Source organism: Trachurus trachurus (assembly GCF_905171665.1).
Source record: "Trachurus trachurus genome assembly, chromosome: 4".
Lineage (NCBI taxonomy): Eukaryota > Metazoa > Chordata > Actinopteri > Carangiformes > Carangidae > Trachurus > Trachurus trachurus.
The window spans coordinates 25,824,226-25,839,394 of record NC_139898.1 but is presented as its reverse complement, the minus strand read 5'-3'; the positions used below and the strand labels follow the sequence as shown (position 1 = coordinate 25,839,394).

Genomic DNA, 15,169 nt, shown 5'->3' with positions numbered 1-15,169 from the left:
GCGTTGCTTTTTTTTTCTATATGAAACATTTCCTGGTATTTTCAGGGTAAACTTGAGACTGAGCAAAGTCTGTGAAAGCTGAGAAGAGAGATAAGTCAGATCAGGAACACTGACTGACAGAGAGACAGCCTGAGAAGAAATAGATGGAGATGTTTTAAACGTATAGCAGCAGCAGCAGCAGCAGCAGCAGGATAAACCCAGAGAAGCAATGATCTCTTCAAGGGCTACTGAGTGTCGAGTCACAGTAGAGTACAACAATCAATGAAACTAATTCCGGTGTATTTATTGAGTCTGATAGAGCCTGTGAAGTATAGATGGTGTGGAAGGTGGAGGAGAAGGAGAAGAAGAAGGAGAAGAGCTGGAGAACCAAAGTGAAAGTGAGGATGTGGGGGAGATAGAGGGAGGTGAAATGTGATCAGCTGCACACGGTGCGATGATGAGAAGCAAAGGGAAGAGGGGACATCCATCATGTCCAGCTGAGTGTGCCTGCATGTGTATGTGTGAGAGTATGTGTGTGTGTGTGTGTAGAAGAGATGAATAAAACCAACGTTCCAGGCAGCAGTGAAAGTTCATCCCTGGAGATTAATAGCCCTCAGCTCTTCTGCTCTTTGTTCTGTTCTGGTTATGATACAGAACAAATTAAAAATCCCTTTCCCATGGTCCCAACACACTGATAAAGTTTGTTTCCTCAGAGTTGCCTGGTTCCAAACACCGAACATTTATTTGTTCATTTAATTTAATTCATGAATAATCTGGGACATTAGCTTCCAGGGAACGTTTTTTTTTTTTTTTTTACAGTCAGAGTCTTGGTCTCTGTTTGCCTGTACTGGTTGTACTGTAGAAGATGCCACAGCATGCTTGACACCAGATAAAGATTTAAAGGTTTATTGGCATGGCGATGTTGATAGGAATGATTTTGAGAACTTTTACCACATTGGCAGTGATTACAAAATCGTCAGAGCTACTGCTGCAATTAATGTGTGATGCACTGAGGAGGAAATGTATTTTTGATGAGGTTTTGGCTCCGTGCCGCAAGCAAGGTAAAGAGTTATATGTTTTAATTCACGGTAAACTGAGGCTTTCAACCGTCTTTGTGCTGCAGCAGCGGAGACTTGGCACGTTTTTTTTCAAGCAAAGATGTCAAACCAATTCACATTCAGTCATTTTTCATTATACATTTCATTAAAGGCCTAGTCCGCACTCCTTATCTACACATGCATTCCCATACTATCATATTAGAATTTGACAGGTATGCGGTATAACAATATACATGTGTGGTTTATAGCTATTGCAGCGTCTCTTGTTCCTGAGTGATATCCAGTCAGTGTTAAAGTCATTTCTCTTCCACATATCATCTGCAAAATTCACATCGGCACTGGTGTGCTAATGTTTCCTAACACTGCAGAGGAAAGACGCAGGGTTCCTGTATCAAAGCCTAACATGTTGCCACCAAACACACACACACACGCACATGCACACACACACAAACCAGTCAAAGTCAGTATCCGCCCCCCCACCGAGGCGCCGAGCCTGGAGGAAATGTGGATCGCTGAGACACGCAGAGAGTGATGTTTTCTCTTTCTCCAGCTTTAGTATCATTGTATTACTTTTTATCTCCTCTTTGCTTGACTAGAGGGGATAGAGGAGAAGATGAGATGTGCTTGGGAGGTAGAAGCAGAGAGGGGGGATGGTGATTTGAGGGAAATGAAAGAAAGAAAGTCAGTAAGAAAGACAATAAAAGGTGCTGGGGCCTGTAGGTTTGTCTCTTTTGCCTCCATCCACACTAGTCCAACAAAATGGGGTCATAATGTGCACTTAACCAGGAACATGGAAACACAGTAAACACATTGATCAGCTGCACAGGGGTCGGTTAAATGAGAGCCGAGGTGATGGACAGTCCATCTAGTGAACAGGAAGCACCGGTGTGGGTGTAGCATGTATGCGGACAGGATTTGCGGACTTTTTCAGCTTCTTTTTCAGAGATGAACAGAAAATCTCTCCCAACACCATCTGATTCGTACACAGATTGAACACCAAGTCACCACATTAATATTTTATAACTAGAACTTATACAACAAAGAATGCAAATCAAACCCCACAAAAAAAAAAATAATAATAAAATAAAATCAAAGGCTTCAAACGACTGAATTTTGCTCTGTTTGAGCTTTCATTTGTAGTTTTCTGGCAGGAGGCACCAGAAGCTCATCAGGCAGATGTGTCAGTCAGAGGGTCCCGGCATTTGTTCTTTTGGGGCAGATTCATGACAAAATCATCAAGGGCTGTTCCTCCCCTGACACTAAAAACACTTCACATCCATTTAGTTGTTCATCTCGTCCCCTTGACAAGCACAGACAGTTCTGACTGAGGTGATGTAACGCCATGTGTTCAGGAGAGCTTGTGTGTGTGCATGTGTGTGCATGTGTGTGTGTCCTCCAGCACATGAAAGATTCACCTTGATCCTGCGATGAACAGCGCTGACCCGTTCAGGTCTGTGTCGGCTTTTGAGGTTTTCAAGGTGAGAAGAAGTGACAGACTGACAGAGCAGAGAAAACAGAGGTAGAGAACTGACGAGAGAGAGACATCTGCAGAGGAGGAAGAAGGGCAAAAGGATGGGAGATGGGATGATAGATTTGTTTTATCAACATGGCTGATATTTGTCTTTCATTGTTTCAGCACCACTGTCATATGAGTAAAGGTTATCTGAATCTGAGCGAGAGAGAGAGAGAGAGAGGAGATGGGGTGATAGGCAGCGAGAGATGGAATAGGAGACGGCGAGAGAAAGGTTAAGTCCTCTGATAACCCGGCACAAAAGCTGAGCATGTATTCACCGCCATGGCTGAATCGCACACAGAGAGATGCACATAGAGTACCCGCTTGGGCTGCTAGACAAATCTGCAGCCAGACCCCTAGAGGTCCCTGACCTTTAAAAGAGAGCATAAAACTGTAAATGAAACCTCAGGTGAATAAAACAAAATAGATCCATGAGCCACCGTCGCTGACTGACTGTAGCCTTCCTGTCTGATCCACTTCCACACCTTTACATGATCTCTGCACTGCAAAAATTCTAAATCTTACCTTTCTAGTCAAAATGTCATTTCTAGTCAAAATAAATCTAATTCTACATAAAATAAGACTCATCACATTAAAAAGTAACTTGTTTTTAGACACTTTTTACTTCTTTCAAGCAGATTTTCACTTAGTAGATAAGTAAGTGTATAAGTAGAAAAATCTGACAGTGGAGCAAGTTTTTCTTTCTTATTACAAGCACAAAAAACTTGCTTTCACTGGCAGATTTTTCTACTTATTTCAAGTGAAAATTAGTTTGAAACAAGTGAAAATGATCTAAAAACAAGTTCATTTTTAGGTGATGAGTCTTATTTAAAGTGGAAAGAGATTAGTTTTGACTAGAAATGAGACATTTTGACAAGAAATAAGACAAATATTCTTGGACAGATTTTGAGTTTTTGCAGTGTGCATCTCCGTGCTTTCTTTCGCTATCATTTTCTGTGTTTTTCTTAATTGATGTGTGCCTGCACTGATGAAGCAGTCTGCAGTTGCCGTGGAAACAATGAGCTGTTATCCTGTTATCGTGTAATGTCACTTAAGAGAGTATGGTGAAGAGGTGTTTTAGAGAGAAATGAAGACAGAAACAAAAGTGAAACACAAGACTATGTCCTCACGGGTCTGGGCTAACAGTATAAGCAGCTACAGTAATGGAGGAACATGTAATTCTGATGATGTTTTTACTTAACAAAAGGGTCTTTTAAAACAGGGGGGAAGTAGAAAAAGTCTGTGTGTGCATCTCCACCAGGCAAGTGTTTGTGGTATCACTGCAGACACACTCAGTGCACAGCCAAATATTTCACTCTCTCCTGATTTGGCACTGAGCAGAAACAAAAATCTGTTTGTAGCTTTTACAACAAACTACTGAGGCTGGTCCATTTCTCCGGAGGACAATGTCCTTGCAGAGTTAAAAATGCTTTTTTCTTTTCTTTTCTTTAACTGAAGAAGCCAACTGTTGTCTTTTTCTCTTCTTTTTTTTTTACCTGTTTATCCAGTGCCAAACCTCATCAGTACAGTCTTAGTCTTTAATTATTGCTTCTGTTGGGGGTGTGGGCTTCATAATGCAAGTTTTCTTTTTTCCAGAGGCATTATTTGTTCAGCATTAATTGATTGTCAGGACTGAGTGCCGGATGCTGAGAGTGTCAGAGGATACAGTTAAAATGGCACACTTGTCATAACAGTACAGCTTGTTCAGTCCTTGATTAAAAAGCCATGCTTTTAGCATTATTTCAATAAATAATGCATTAAAAGGAGCCTTCAAACCAAGGCCAAAGTAATTTCTCACATGCCCTTGATTAAAAAGTAAATTAAAGTTACCTCAGGCATAAAACATCTCCGAAAAAATGAGTTTCCACCACAAACCTAAATATTATCAAAATGTGTCACTGAAGAAACTGATGAGTAGAGATTAAGGCTTCCACTTGGACTTAATGCTCCAGGGCAGTGTCTCCACACAGGCAGTAATAAGACCCCCCATTACAAACAAGAGTGGTGCATTTAACAGCATGCAATTTTTATTAAACATCCATTGTTAGTTTTTGCATCAACTGCAACTCTGCAGCAAACAACCAAAAGTGATTTTAAAGTTGCCTCTCGTCACAAAAACTCCTGCAGAACCCCACTGTCCAGTTTCCCCGGACAACAGCTGTTTACCATGTTTGCAAAAAAATGGCATTTTCTTCTTAATAAACAAATAACAGTTGTATGCAGATGGTGTGAAATGTTCACTGAGGTGGCATTTTTGTGTTGAGTTGTGTTGTGTTCAGCCACAAATTTAATTAGAGCCAGCGTTTGCAACAATCTCAAGCTGCTTAGTAAAAGTCTCAATGAATGCCCTAACCCATAGGAGAAACCTGCGTACACTAATGTTTATAATGGGCAAGGGGCTTAAGTAGATGCTAATCTACCTTTTGCTTGTGTTGGCGACTGTTCAACTGTTGGTTCAAAATAAACCAAGAAATACTTAATCTCAAAAACAACATGGTAGTACAACAACATGGCCTGTTAACTTTCTAGGGTTTTAAATTGTGTGTTTTTTTTTGCATCAGTCTTCTGTTCTTTTGTTCTGAGTTGGTTCAGAAACCAGCATTTACTCTATGTTATTGTTTAACCCTGTAATTTCCTTTAATTGCAGGACCGTATTTATTGGACGGACTTAGAGGACGAGGCCATCTACAGCGCCAACCGGCTGACAGGACACGACGTGGCGACGGTGGCAGAGCATCTCAACAACCCGCTGGACTTAGTGGTGTTCCATGAACAGAGGCAGCCAAAGGGTGAGACACATGCAGGAGAAATGCTGAAAACACAGAAACGATGGCGTTTTCTGTCAGTGGTTCTGATCAGATGAGGAACGATAGGTGACAGGATTGAATTGCAGATTAAGCGCCAAGGTTTTTTTGATCATGGTCTGTCTCTACACCGCTGTGTGATTGGATTCATGGGTGTGATGATGTGTTTATTATTTTCCCCAGGATGGACGCTTTCCCAGGTGTGTGTGTGTGTGTGTGTGTTTGTGCTAGTTAGCGCCTGTGTGTGTGTGTGTGTGTCTGCTTCGGTATGTTTAACAGTGCGTTCTAGCAATTTGTTTGTGCGAGTCTGTTTTCATGCTTTGTTTTCTCTCTCTCTCACTCGGAGCGCAGAGCAGTCTTGTCTGAGTGCCAGTAGGGAGCTAATTGCATTCTCTCATTAATAAATCAAGAGTTCTGTTCAAAGAGATATCACAGAATTAAGCATGTTTTCTTCAAAATGCCAACAAAGAGCAAGACATAAAACAACCCCGGCCTAACCAGGCTAAGTGAATGAAATAAAGATACCAATGTGTCAGTGAGAAGTGAAATATTTCATAAAATGTGACCTTGACTGCAGCGGTTTGCAAGGTCAACCTCTTCTCATCCATTTTATTTTTTCCTCCCTTGCTTTCATATCTTTTTAACCTCTCATTGAATACAGTACTTATAACTAAGCAGACCCCAAAAAGGAAAGAGCACTGCTAATGGTTGGCTACGACAAAACACCTCCACACACTAAAATATGACCTTAATATCTTCCAATATGCCAACAGGGCTCCAGACTAACTTTTTTTTTTACTAGGAACACAGTGGCCCCTAACTTCAAAGCAGAAAATTTAGGGGCGTAAAACAACTTGCAAAGCAAATATTCACATTACCTTTTCATTCTTGATCCATGCACACATAGATCGCCACCTGTAATGACAGATTCTCAGATTTTTGAGTCGCCTCTTCCACATTTCACCAGTGTAAAAAAAAAAAAAGAAGTTAAATTTACTTGTTGCACATGCACAAGTAGATGAAAAATTGACATGCTGTCTCAAATTTTAGGGGCAGAATGCCGCCATTTTGGGGCAGGCTGGATCCCTGCATTCAGCTTATCTTTATCTTTGACACACTTCCTCTTTTTTTTTTTTTGTGAAGAACTTTTTATTGAAGCATAGCGAATACAACAACATCCGTACAAAATTTTTTTTTTTTTTTTTTTTTTTTTTTTTTTTTGACATAATACCCCCCTCCCACCTCCCACCCCCCTGGCAGCATCCCTCCCTCCCCGGTCTCCCCTGGACAAGTCAAACATCATCAAGTGTCAACAATACATTGTAATGAGCGGTGTCCCTCTTGTTCACAACCCAAGAAGTTTATCCTTTATCTGTGCAGCTGCACCTAACCACATCTCCAAAGTGGAGGCTTTAGCATTATTAATCCGTGCAGTAGACAACTCAAGTAACACTATATCATGGAAATAAATCAACCATTTCCTAGTACTAAGATCATGAGGTGGTAGCCATCTTTGCACTAGGAGTTTTTTAGCAGCTGTGAGGCCGCTCAGCAATAGTTTACGCTGTTTCTCACTTATATGTATTTGAGAATCATCATTAAGGAGAAGTAAGATTGGATTGCATGTTATAGTAGTACCTAGTAATTCAGACAAGACTTTGGACACCCGGCCCCAAAAGGCCTGAACAGAGGGACATTCCCACATCATGTGTTTATAACATCCTATTGCGTTAAGTTGGCACATGGTACAGCTTGGACTTGGTATCAGTTTCATGCGAAACCTAGTGACAGGTGTATAATAGAGTCTGTGACACACTTTGAAGTGAATGAGTTGGTGATTTGGATTTTTGGAAGCTTGAAAAATGTTCTCCCATACATTGTTCCAGGAAATGTCGTCATCCTTCTGACCAAAGTCTCTCAGCCATGCTCTGATCATCGGTAGAGTCTCTTGTTGTCCGGATAGTTTGGAGTAGACTTTCGAAACAAAGCCCCTGCAGGGAAGGGAGTTTATCCAATTTATCAGGGGATGTATGGGAAGCTTAGCCCTCAGTGGCACACCATGTGCCTTAAGTGCCGATCTTATTTGCAAATAATAAAAAAAAGGAGAGTCCTGCAGATCAAAGCGGTCCTTCAAATCTTGATAGCTAAGCATGCCATTTCCATCATACAGGTCCCCGACAACATTAATACCTTTCAAAGACCATGGTTTAAAGTCCAGTGGCTTATTTCCAATCTGTACATTTACGTTGTGCCACAGAGGGGCATCACTGTGCCACTTCAAGTTCCCCTTCAGTTCTCTCTCAACTATCCTGAAATGTTTTATTGTGTTGGCAATAATGGGGCCATAGTGCAGCCTACAGTATTTATCTTTTATGCCAGAAAATAAAATGTCCTCCAATCTCCTCGGGTGAACTAGGTTTTTCTCTAAAGATTTCCATGAGACACATGAGCGACCGTCAAGCCAAGCCATGACAGGACGTAGCTGGAAGGATTGGTGGTATACTTTGAAATTTGGGAGGGCGAGCCCGCCCTGATCTTTGGGTCTCTGTAGAACCGAAAGCTTAAGTTTTGGACGGCCATTATTCCAAATATATCCACGTAACAATTTATCAATTTTAACCCAGTAGTCTGGAGAGGGAGAGAGTGGAATCATCATACTCAAGAAATTAACGCGAGACAAGACATTCATTTTAACTACAGATATACGCGTCTGCAATGAAGCAGGTAGCCTGGTCCAGTTAGCAAGATCACGTTCAACTTCCTTAAGAATTCTTTCATAGTTGCTCTTCACTATTTTCTGGATGGAGGGGTGTATCTGTATACCCAAGTATGTAATTTGAGTTACTATGGGAATCCGGCTTGATATTTTGACTTTCTTAGCCGCTTCATTTAGCAACATCAGAGCTGATTTTGTCCAATTGATCTCAAATCCTGACTGCTGTTTGAAATCCTCAAAAGCCACTAATAAAGAGTTAATAGAGTTTTCTATGTCTGTCATATAAATAAGGACGTCGTCCGCAAAGGCCGACAGGGTATGAGAAGTCTGTCCAATTCGGATAGGGGACATGACCGAATTTTGCCGAAGGTGCTGCGTAAACGGTTCGAGGGATAGAATGAACAGGCTCGGGGAGAGGCCACAGCCCTGTCTCGTACCACGGAAAATAGAAAAGGGTCTGGAGTTCAATCCGTTTGTGTTGACCATAGCCGCGGGGTTTGCATACAGAATTTGTATCATCTTAATAAAAGCTTCACCTAGTTGAAATTTTCGCAGTACCGCCCACAAATACTGCCACTCGACCCTGTCAAAAGCTTTGGCAGCATCAAGTGACAGAATAGCACACGGTGCCTGAAGCTGTTTAGATTCTTCTATTATATGCATTAAACGCCTAATGTTATCCGCAGCAAGACGGCCCTTCATGAACCCAGCTTGGTCGATGTGAATTAGTTTATCCATATAGCGCTCCAGGCGTAGTGCCAGCAACTTGGAGTAAATTTTTTGATCCGAATTTATCAGAGATACAGGTCTGTAGTTAGAGCATTGTAATGGGTCCTTGCCCTTCTTTGGTAACAATGAGATTAAAGCTACATTGGTGTGTTCATGAAAGGCACCTTTTTCTAAAGCAGTCTGGATGGAGTCCAGAAGAACCGGTCCGAGGAGGTCCCAGAAATGCAAGAGCACTTCAGGCGGAATCCCATCAGGGCCTGGAGATTTCCCTCTTAACATTTTACTCAGTGCAACTTTTAATTCCTGCAAAGTTATCGGGCGGCCCAGGTCTGCTGCCTCTTCTCCCTGTAGGGTGGGCAGATCCAACCCTTCCAAAAAATTATTACACACTTCTGGGTCAAAGCTATCAGACGACGTATATAAATCCTCGTAGTATGCCTGAAAGGTGTTATTTATCTCTGCTGGATTAGAAACCAGGCCTTTAGTAGGGTGGTGTATTGAATCGATGGACGCTTTTGATTCACACTGTTTTAATTTTAGGGCCAAGAGCCTGCTGGGCTTACTTCCGTTGCAATAGTAATTTTGCCTAGTTCTATGTATAATGAATTCCGCTCGTTTGCGTAATAAATCATTCAGCTCTTGTCTAACGACCTGTAACTCGTCATTAATTGTGTCAGAATAGTTTTGCTTTAGAGCCCTCTCCAGGCATAAACATTTCTCCTCTAACTCCTTAATCTTAAGATTCCTAAGTTTTTTCACATGTGATGCGTATGACGTTGTAAAATCCCGGATAAAACCCTTTGTCGCCATCCACACTAACCTAGCATCATCAACGGATCCCACATTGTCTTGGAGAAATGTGGACAGTTTAGTTCTAAATTCAGAGACAAATGCAGTGTCATTTAAAAGAGAGGTGTTGAAACGCCATCTCTGAGATTTTTTGGATTTGAAACTGAGATCAATACTTAGAACTAATGGGTTGTGATCAGCCAGTGTGGCTGGGAGAAATTTAACAGGTGTTACACAATCCTTCAAACTACGCGACAGTAGAAAATAATCAATCCTTGAAAATGACTTATGATATGCAGAGAAACAAGTGTAATCTCGACTACCGGGGTTTTGAAATCGCCAAACATCAAAAAAGTTCAAGTTGTTTATCATTGTATTCAAAGCCATAGAGGCTGATTGCTGGCTGTGTGTAAATGAGCTTGTAGATCTGTCTAACTGAAGGTTACAGACCGCATTCATGTCACCTCCTAGAACTATTTCATATTCTGTGAGTTTCAGTAATTCCTCTGTGAGGTCAGGATAGAAATTATCTTCAAAGACTGCTGGTGCATATACCGATATAAATGCAACCTTCGTATTGTAAATTGACGTACACACATATGCTACTCGCCCACATTTATCGTTACTAGTCCCTTCAATTTTCACCGGTAAATTCCTCTTAAACATAATCATTACTCCTTTTGAGCTAGACCCACTGCTGGAGGAGGATATCACCATATATTGTTTATTTTGCATCCTTTGGACATCTCCTTGTTTTAAGTGGGATTCCTGAATTAGTACTATGTCTGCATTTGCTCGACGCATCAATTCCTGACATTTAACCCTCTTGATATTGACGTTTAAGCCCCGGACATTTAGACTCAGAATAGTCAGTTTAACCATTATCAAAAATCACTGTACTTATATTCCAGTTATACAACTTACTGTAAACCAAGTATCCAAGCATATGGTCCAGTAGGAGACCCACACCCACCCCATTGCTGCCATGCCCATACCCCAAAACCCGCGTTTCTGTGTAACTTGACCACTGCATAACGCAGCTCATTGAGACTCCAAAACTCGGTTGTATCCCACTTACAAACATAACTGACCTGGCAGGAATATAAGCAGTTGAAACATAAATGTGAGGCCCACTATTGACAGACCCAGGCTACATGAAAAATAACTGAAATTGTCCCTCTGAAACATGAACATAACTGTGTGACAGGGTCCATATTCTCTCTTAGAAACAGTAACTAGTAGTATAACCTGGGAGGGGACCAACAGCCCTCAATGTCACAATTAGTATGGGACATATAGATGTCCATTATAACCGGGACAGATCTTACGGTGAAATCCAGGTCATGAAAAACTCCTCGCCTTATCTTCAAGTGCCGGAACACTCCTGCTCCATCACTTCCCCGTGTTGATGAGCTGCCGCGCGCGTTGTCGAGACCCCATGCCGAGACCCTCGTAGAAACTCCTCTGCTTCCTCCGGAGTAGTAAAGCTGCGTTGTTCACCGCCCAGGGTGATCTTCAGAGTGGCAGGATAGATCATGAAGGATGGGATGCCCTTCTCGCGTAGATACTTCTGTACACCCGCAAATGATTTCCGCCGCTGACTAGTGTGGGCACTGTAGTCAGCATAGAAACGCAGCGACTTGCCAGCATCTTGTATGGGGGCAGTCTTGGACGTCTCCCGGGCACCGTTCAGTATAGCGTTGCGGTCTCCGTGCCGAAGCAGCTTCAGTATCATGGTTTGCGGGATGCTCCCCTTCGCCTGCGGGCTGTAAATACGATGAGCTCTCTCTATCTCAACAACTCTGTTACCGAGCGAGGGTATCCACTTGGGAAGCATTTCTTGGAGAAAAGTGGTTGCGTTGTCACCCTCTCGACCTGCAGTGATTCCTGTGATCCGAACGTTGTTTCTCCGGTTGTGGTCCTCTAACAGCGCGAGCTTCTGTTGAAACTTCTCGAGGCCGGTGGTGTTGTCTAATATCTGGCGTTTCATGGTCCGCGTATCTGTTTGAACCCTCTCAACTTTAGACACCAAGCCCCGAACAACATCCATATGAGCGTCTAAGTCTTTCTGAAGTTTCTTGACAGAGTCGTCCACACTCCCCACTGCCTTGTTAATAGCCCGGGTGACAACCATTTCCAACTGGTCGCGCTGTTTGGCTAGGGCTAATGAGATAGCCGCTTCCATGCTAACCTCGGTAGCTGCCGAGCTGTTAGCATCCTGTTGCTTACGCTTAGCCGGGGGGATTTTGGTCGGCGAGTTAAACAATTTCTGTTGGCTTGACATCTTATATGGCTCTCACTACCAAATATAACACCGCCGAGGTCTTAGAGATCAAATTATCAGTAAAAATGGGAATACCGAACGAGAGCTCTAGAGTCTTCCGACCATTGCGCTTGCCGGTCACGTGACCTCCTTCGACACACTTCCTCTTTGTTGTTCCTGTTTTATTATTATTACTCTTATTATCAGATTTTCTGTCTGTCCCATTCATTCGATCTCTCACCTGCAGTGATTTTTAATACACGTTGAACAAACGTTCACCTCGATACAGGGACGAATTCATTAGAAATTGCCGGGTCAAAGGTCAAAGGTCCCTGTGACCTCACAAATCACATTTTTGGACATAACTCAATGATTCATGTGCCAATTTTGACACAATTCCCACACAAATGTCCGATGATAAGATATAACGATAAAGTGATGACATTTCATATCCGAAAGGTCAGCTTCACTGTGATATCATAATGTTCTGCAAAAATACTATTCTAGCTATTATTCAACGCCATAACTGGAGACCAGAAGGAGAGATTGTCACCATATTTCATTTCAGTCTGATACTGAATCGGTGACACTAATAATCGTGGGTGTCCACCTTGAAACTGTGCTTATACGCTCGCGCCGCTCAAGGCTTCTGGGTTTATGATGTGTGTGAATCCTCTACGTTTCAATTGCAGCGTCTTTATTCGAAGGATTGTCGACCGTCATTGCCACAACTTCACATTCAATGAGACTTACAGATCAAAACATACACTTACATAATACCCTTTATCAAACTGCTTCACTGTGTGTACACAGTATATAATATGAGACTAGATACACATGGATGTGTAGTGTAAAAAAAAGCTGGTTGGCGTAGGCATACAACCCCTAGGCAACGATTCTAGTTATTTATCATCTTTTTTTTATCTGCCCAGCTGTGCTTTGAAGCCTTGGCTGCCTGGTTTAGTTCTTTTTTCTAGTAAAGGAAGCAGAGGGACAGGAGTTGTTTGAAACTTCACAACAACACTACTTTCCTTCCTTCCTATTTTCAGCTTTCTTTACCTTTATTTTCTAGTCCTGACATCCTTCCCTCTCATCCTGATCATCCAACATTTTTTGGTGTTGCCTCCTTTCCTCTTCCCACTCTCTGCCCCTTTTTTCACCCAGCCTCGAATTTAAATGTATCATCACAGTGAGTGTGTCATAGCATTCCCAAAGAGCTTCATTTCTTCTTATATATGGAAAGCAGGTATAGAGAGTTACGTGGAGCTTCTGAGAATTTCATTTAGACAGCTATTCATATTACTGTATGTCGCTTGTTACGCTGAGATACTGTACTGAAGCACGCATGCATTTCCTGCTTATTAAAATCTCACTGTGTGCAGTGAGTGAGTGATGTAGCTTCTGCCCCTGATGGCTGATGATTCCTCTGATGTGCTGCTTTCTCTAACCACGTACCAAGTCAGGAGGCAGAATCGACCGCGACCTGACCTAATTCTGGTGCTTCCCCACATGACATGAGTAGCAATCTTTTTTCATTAGAGTGTAGGGTTGGGGAAACAAAATGTAAATTTTTCATTTGTGTGTTGGGATTTAAAAAAAAAAAAAGAAAGTTTAGACACCCTTGTTTTAACCTAAGCATGGCTTCACTGGACCGGAAAATCAGTTGTGGGATCATTATAAATCCCTAAATATAACACTGTCATTTTTTTTTATGTTGCTTTGCTGTGCAGTACCCAACAATGTTTAATGGATAATAAGCAGTACTACTATTTACTACTGTGTTTCTAACTGTTATCTGAGGCTGAAAATGATCAAGACAAAACTGTCTGACTCTGTGTTTTTGAATTTAGGGTCAAGATTCATCCATACACGCACTATTTGAAATGACCACATACAGTAACAAACCCAAGAACACAATAAAGAAAAACAAGAAAACTTCTGCTCTACTAAGTCATATGAGAGACATCAGTGAGCTTTGCCAGCCAGTCTAGGTGGACCTCATTTCAGTTCATACTTTTTTTTGTTTTTGATGCAGACCGGGACCCAAAAGTGGAGCTCTGTCATCATGTATTCTTAATATTCTTTTGTTTTTGACTACTCCGGGCTACGGTACACGTAAACCTCTGTGCACATCACGTTGGCACCGACATAAGATTTCAATTTGCTGCACACGTTTGGGAAAAAGCACCAAATGTTTAGAAATGTCAGTGCTGAAGTTTTATATAATTGTGGAGGTTGTTTTTTTTCTTACTGGAGAAGATACAAGGCTGTTGAAAGTGTGAAGATAAGAGGATTGATTTATTGTATTTCTTTAACCAATCACAAGATAACATTCCCACTATCTGCTTGTGTCCCTTCAGCCCCCGACACCTGTAACATGGGAAGTCTTCCTAACGGTGGCTGTGAGTACCTCTGTCTGAAGGCGCCCCAGATCACAGACCACTCCCCCAAATACACCTGTGCCTGTCCCGATGGCATGGAGCTGGGTCCGGACATGAGGCGCTGTGCTGTAGGTAAGTCGGTCACGCTGCGAACCAATCAATCACAGAGATTAGGAGAAACACCTAATTAAGGGAATCTATTGAGAAATGTCACGAGATGTCTACATCACCGAAATACCACTGACATGATGAAGTGCCAGGCCGTAAGGATATTAAAGTGGAGTGACGCTTCACCCGCTCAGCACTGCTTAAAGGAGTCCATCTCAAAATTAAGTATTTATACAGATCTATAAATAAATGTTCCACTTTAAACTATTCGGTATATTGAGGTTTTCTAATATTATACATGGAAGGCTATGGGAAACATTTCTCTTGCTAATATGTGCTAAAGAAAAGACTAATTGGTCATAAGTTAAAGTTCCCATGAAATCATATTAGATCCAATGTTCTTTTTTTAATGTACCTTTTTATTGACATTCTGCAACAAATGTGACATGTACACCCATTTCAATTATTAGTCATAGAGTATCAGCATTAATGTCCTTTTTCTAGTAATAAAAGATCATAAAAATGAATCAAAAACATGAACACATAGGAAGTTAGGTGTGGTGTTATATCTACAATACACACACAGCACATTATCTAGCGTTAAAAGTAGTGTTATATAGTCCATCCATTCACAAACAAGTCCTGCTTGTAATTCACATCCGCAGTTTATCTCCCCATCCTGCATATATCCATTGTGATGTCCATCCACATGGTCAATGTTGGGCTCTCCTGTGAAAGCCATTTTCTCGTGATGGCCTTTTTGCCTGTAGATCCGATGTTCATCAGTGTTTCTTGCTGTTATTATATTGATAATATTCCCTCAGTGAAT

General features: G+C 41.7%; 1 protein-coding gene across 1 annotated transcript in view; it reads left to right on the top strand.

Annotated features, from left to right (window-relative positions):
* The window catches only part of lrp8 (low density lipoprotein receptor-related protein 8, apolipoprotein e receptor), a 181,690-nt gene that overhangs the window by 155,148 nt on the left and 11,373 nt on the right, over positions 1-15,169 (top strand). Inside the window, exons 14-15 of the mRNA XM_083969399.1 lie at positions 5,198-5,339; positions 14,212-14,364. Of these exons, the coding sequence (XP_083825525.1) occupies positions 5,198-5,339; positions 14,212-14,364 (295 nt within the window). The remainder of the gene's footprint in view (positions 1-5,197; positions 5,340-14,211; positions 14,365-15,169) is intronic.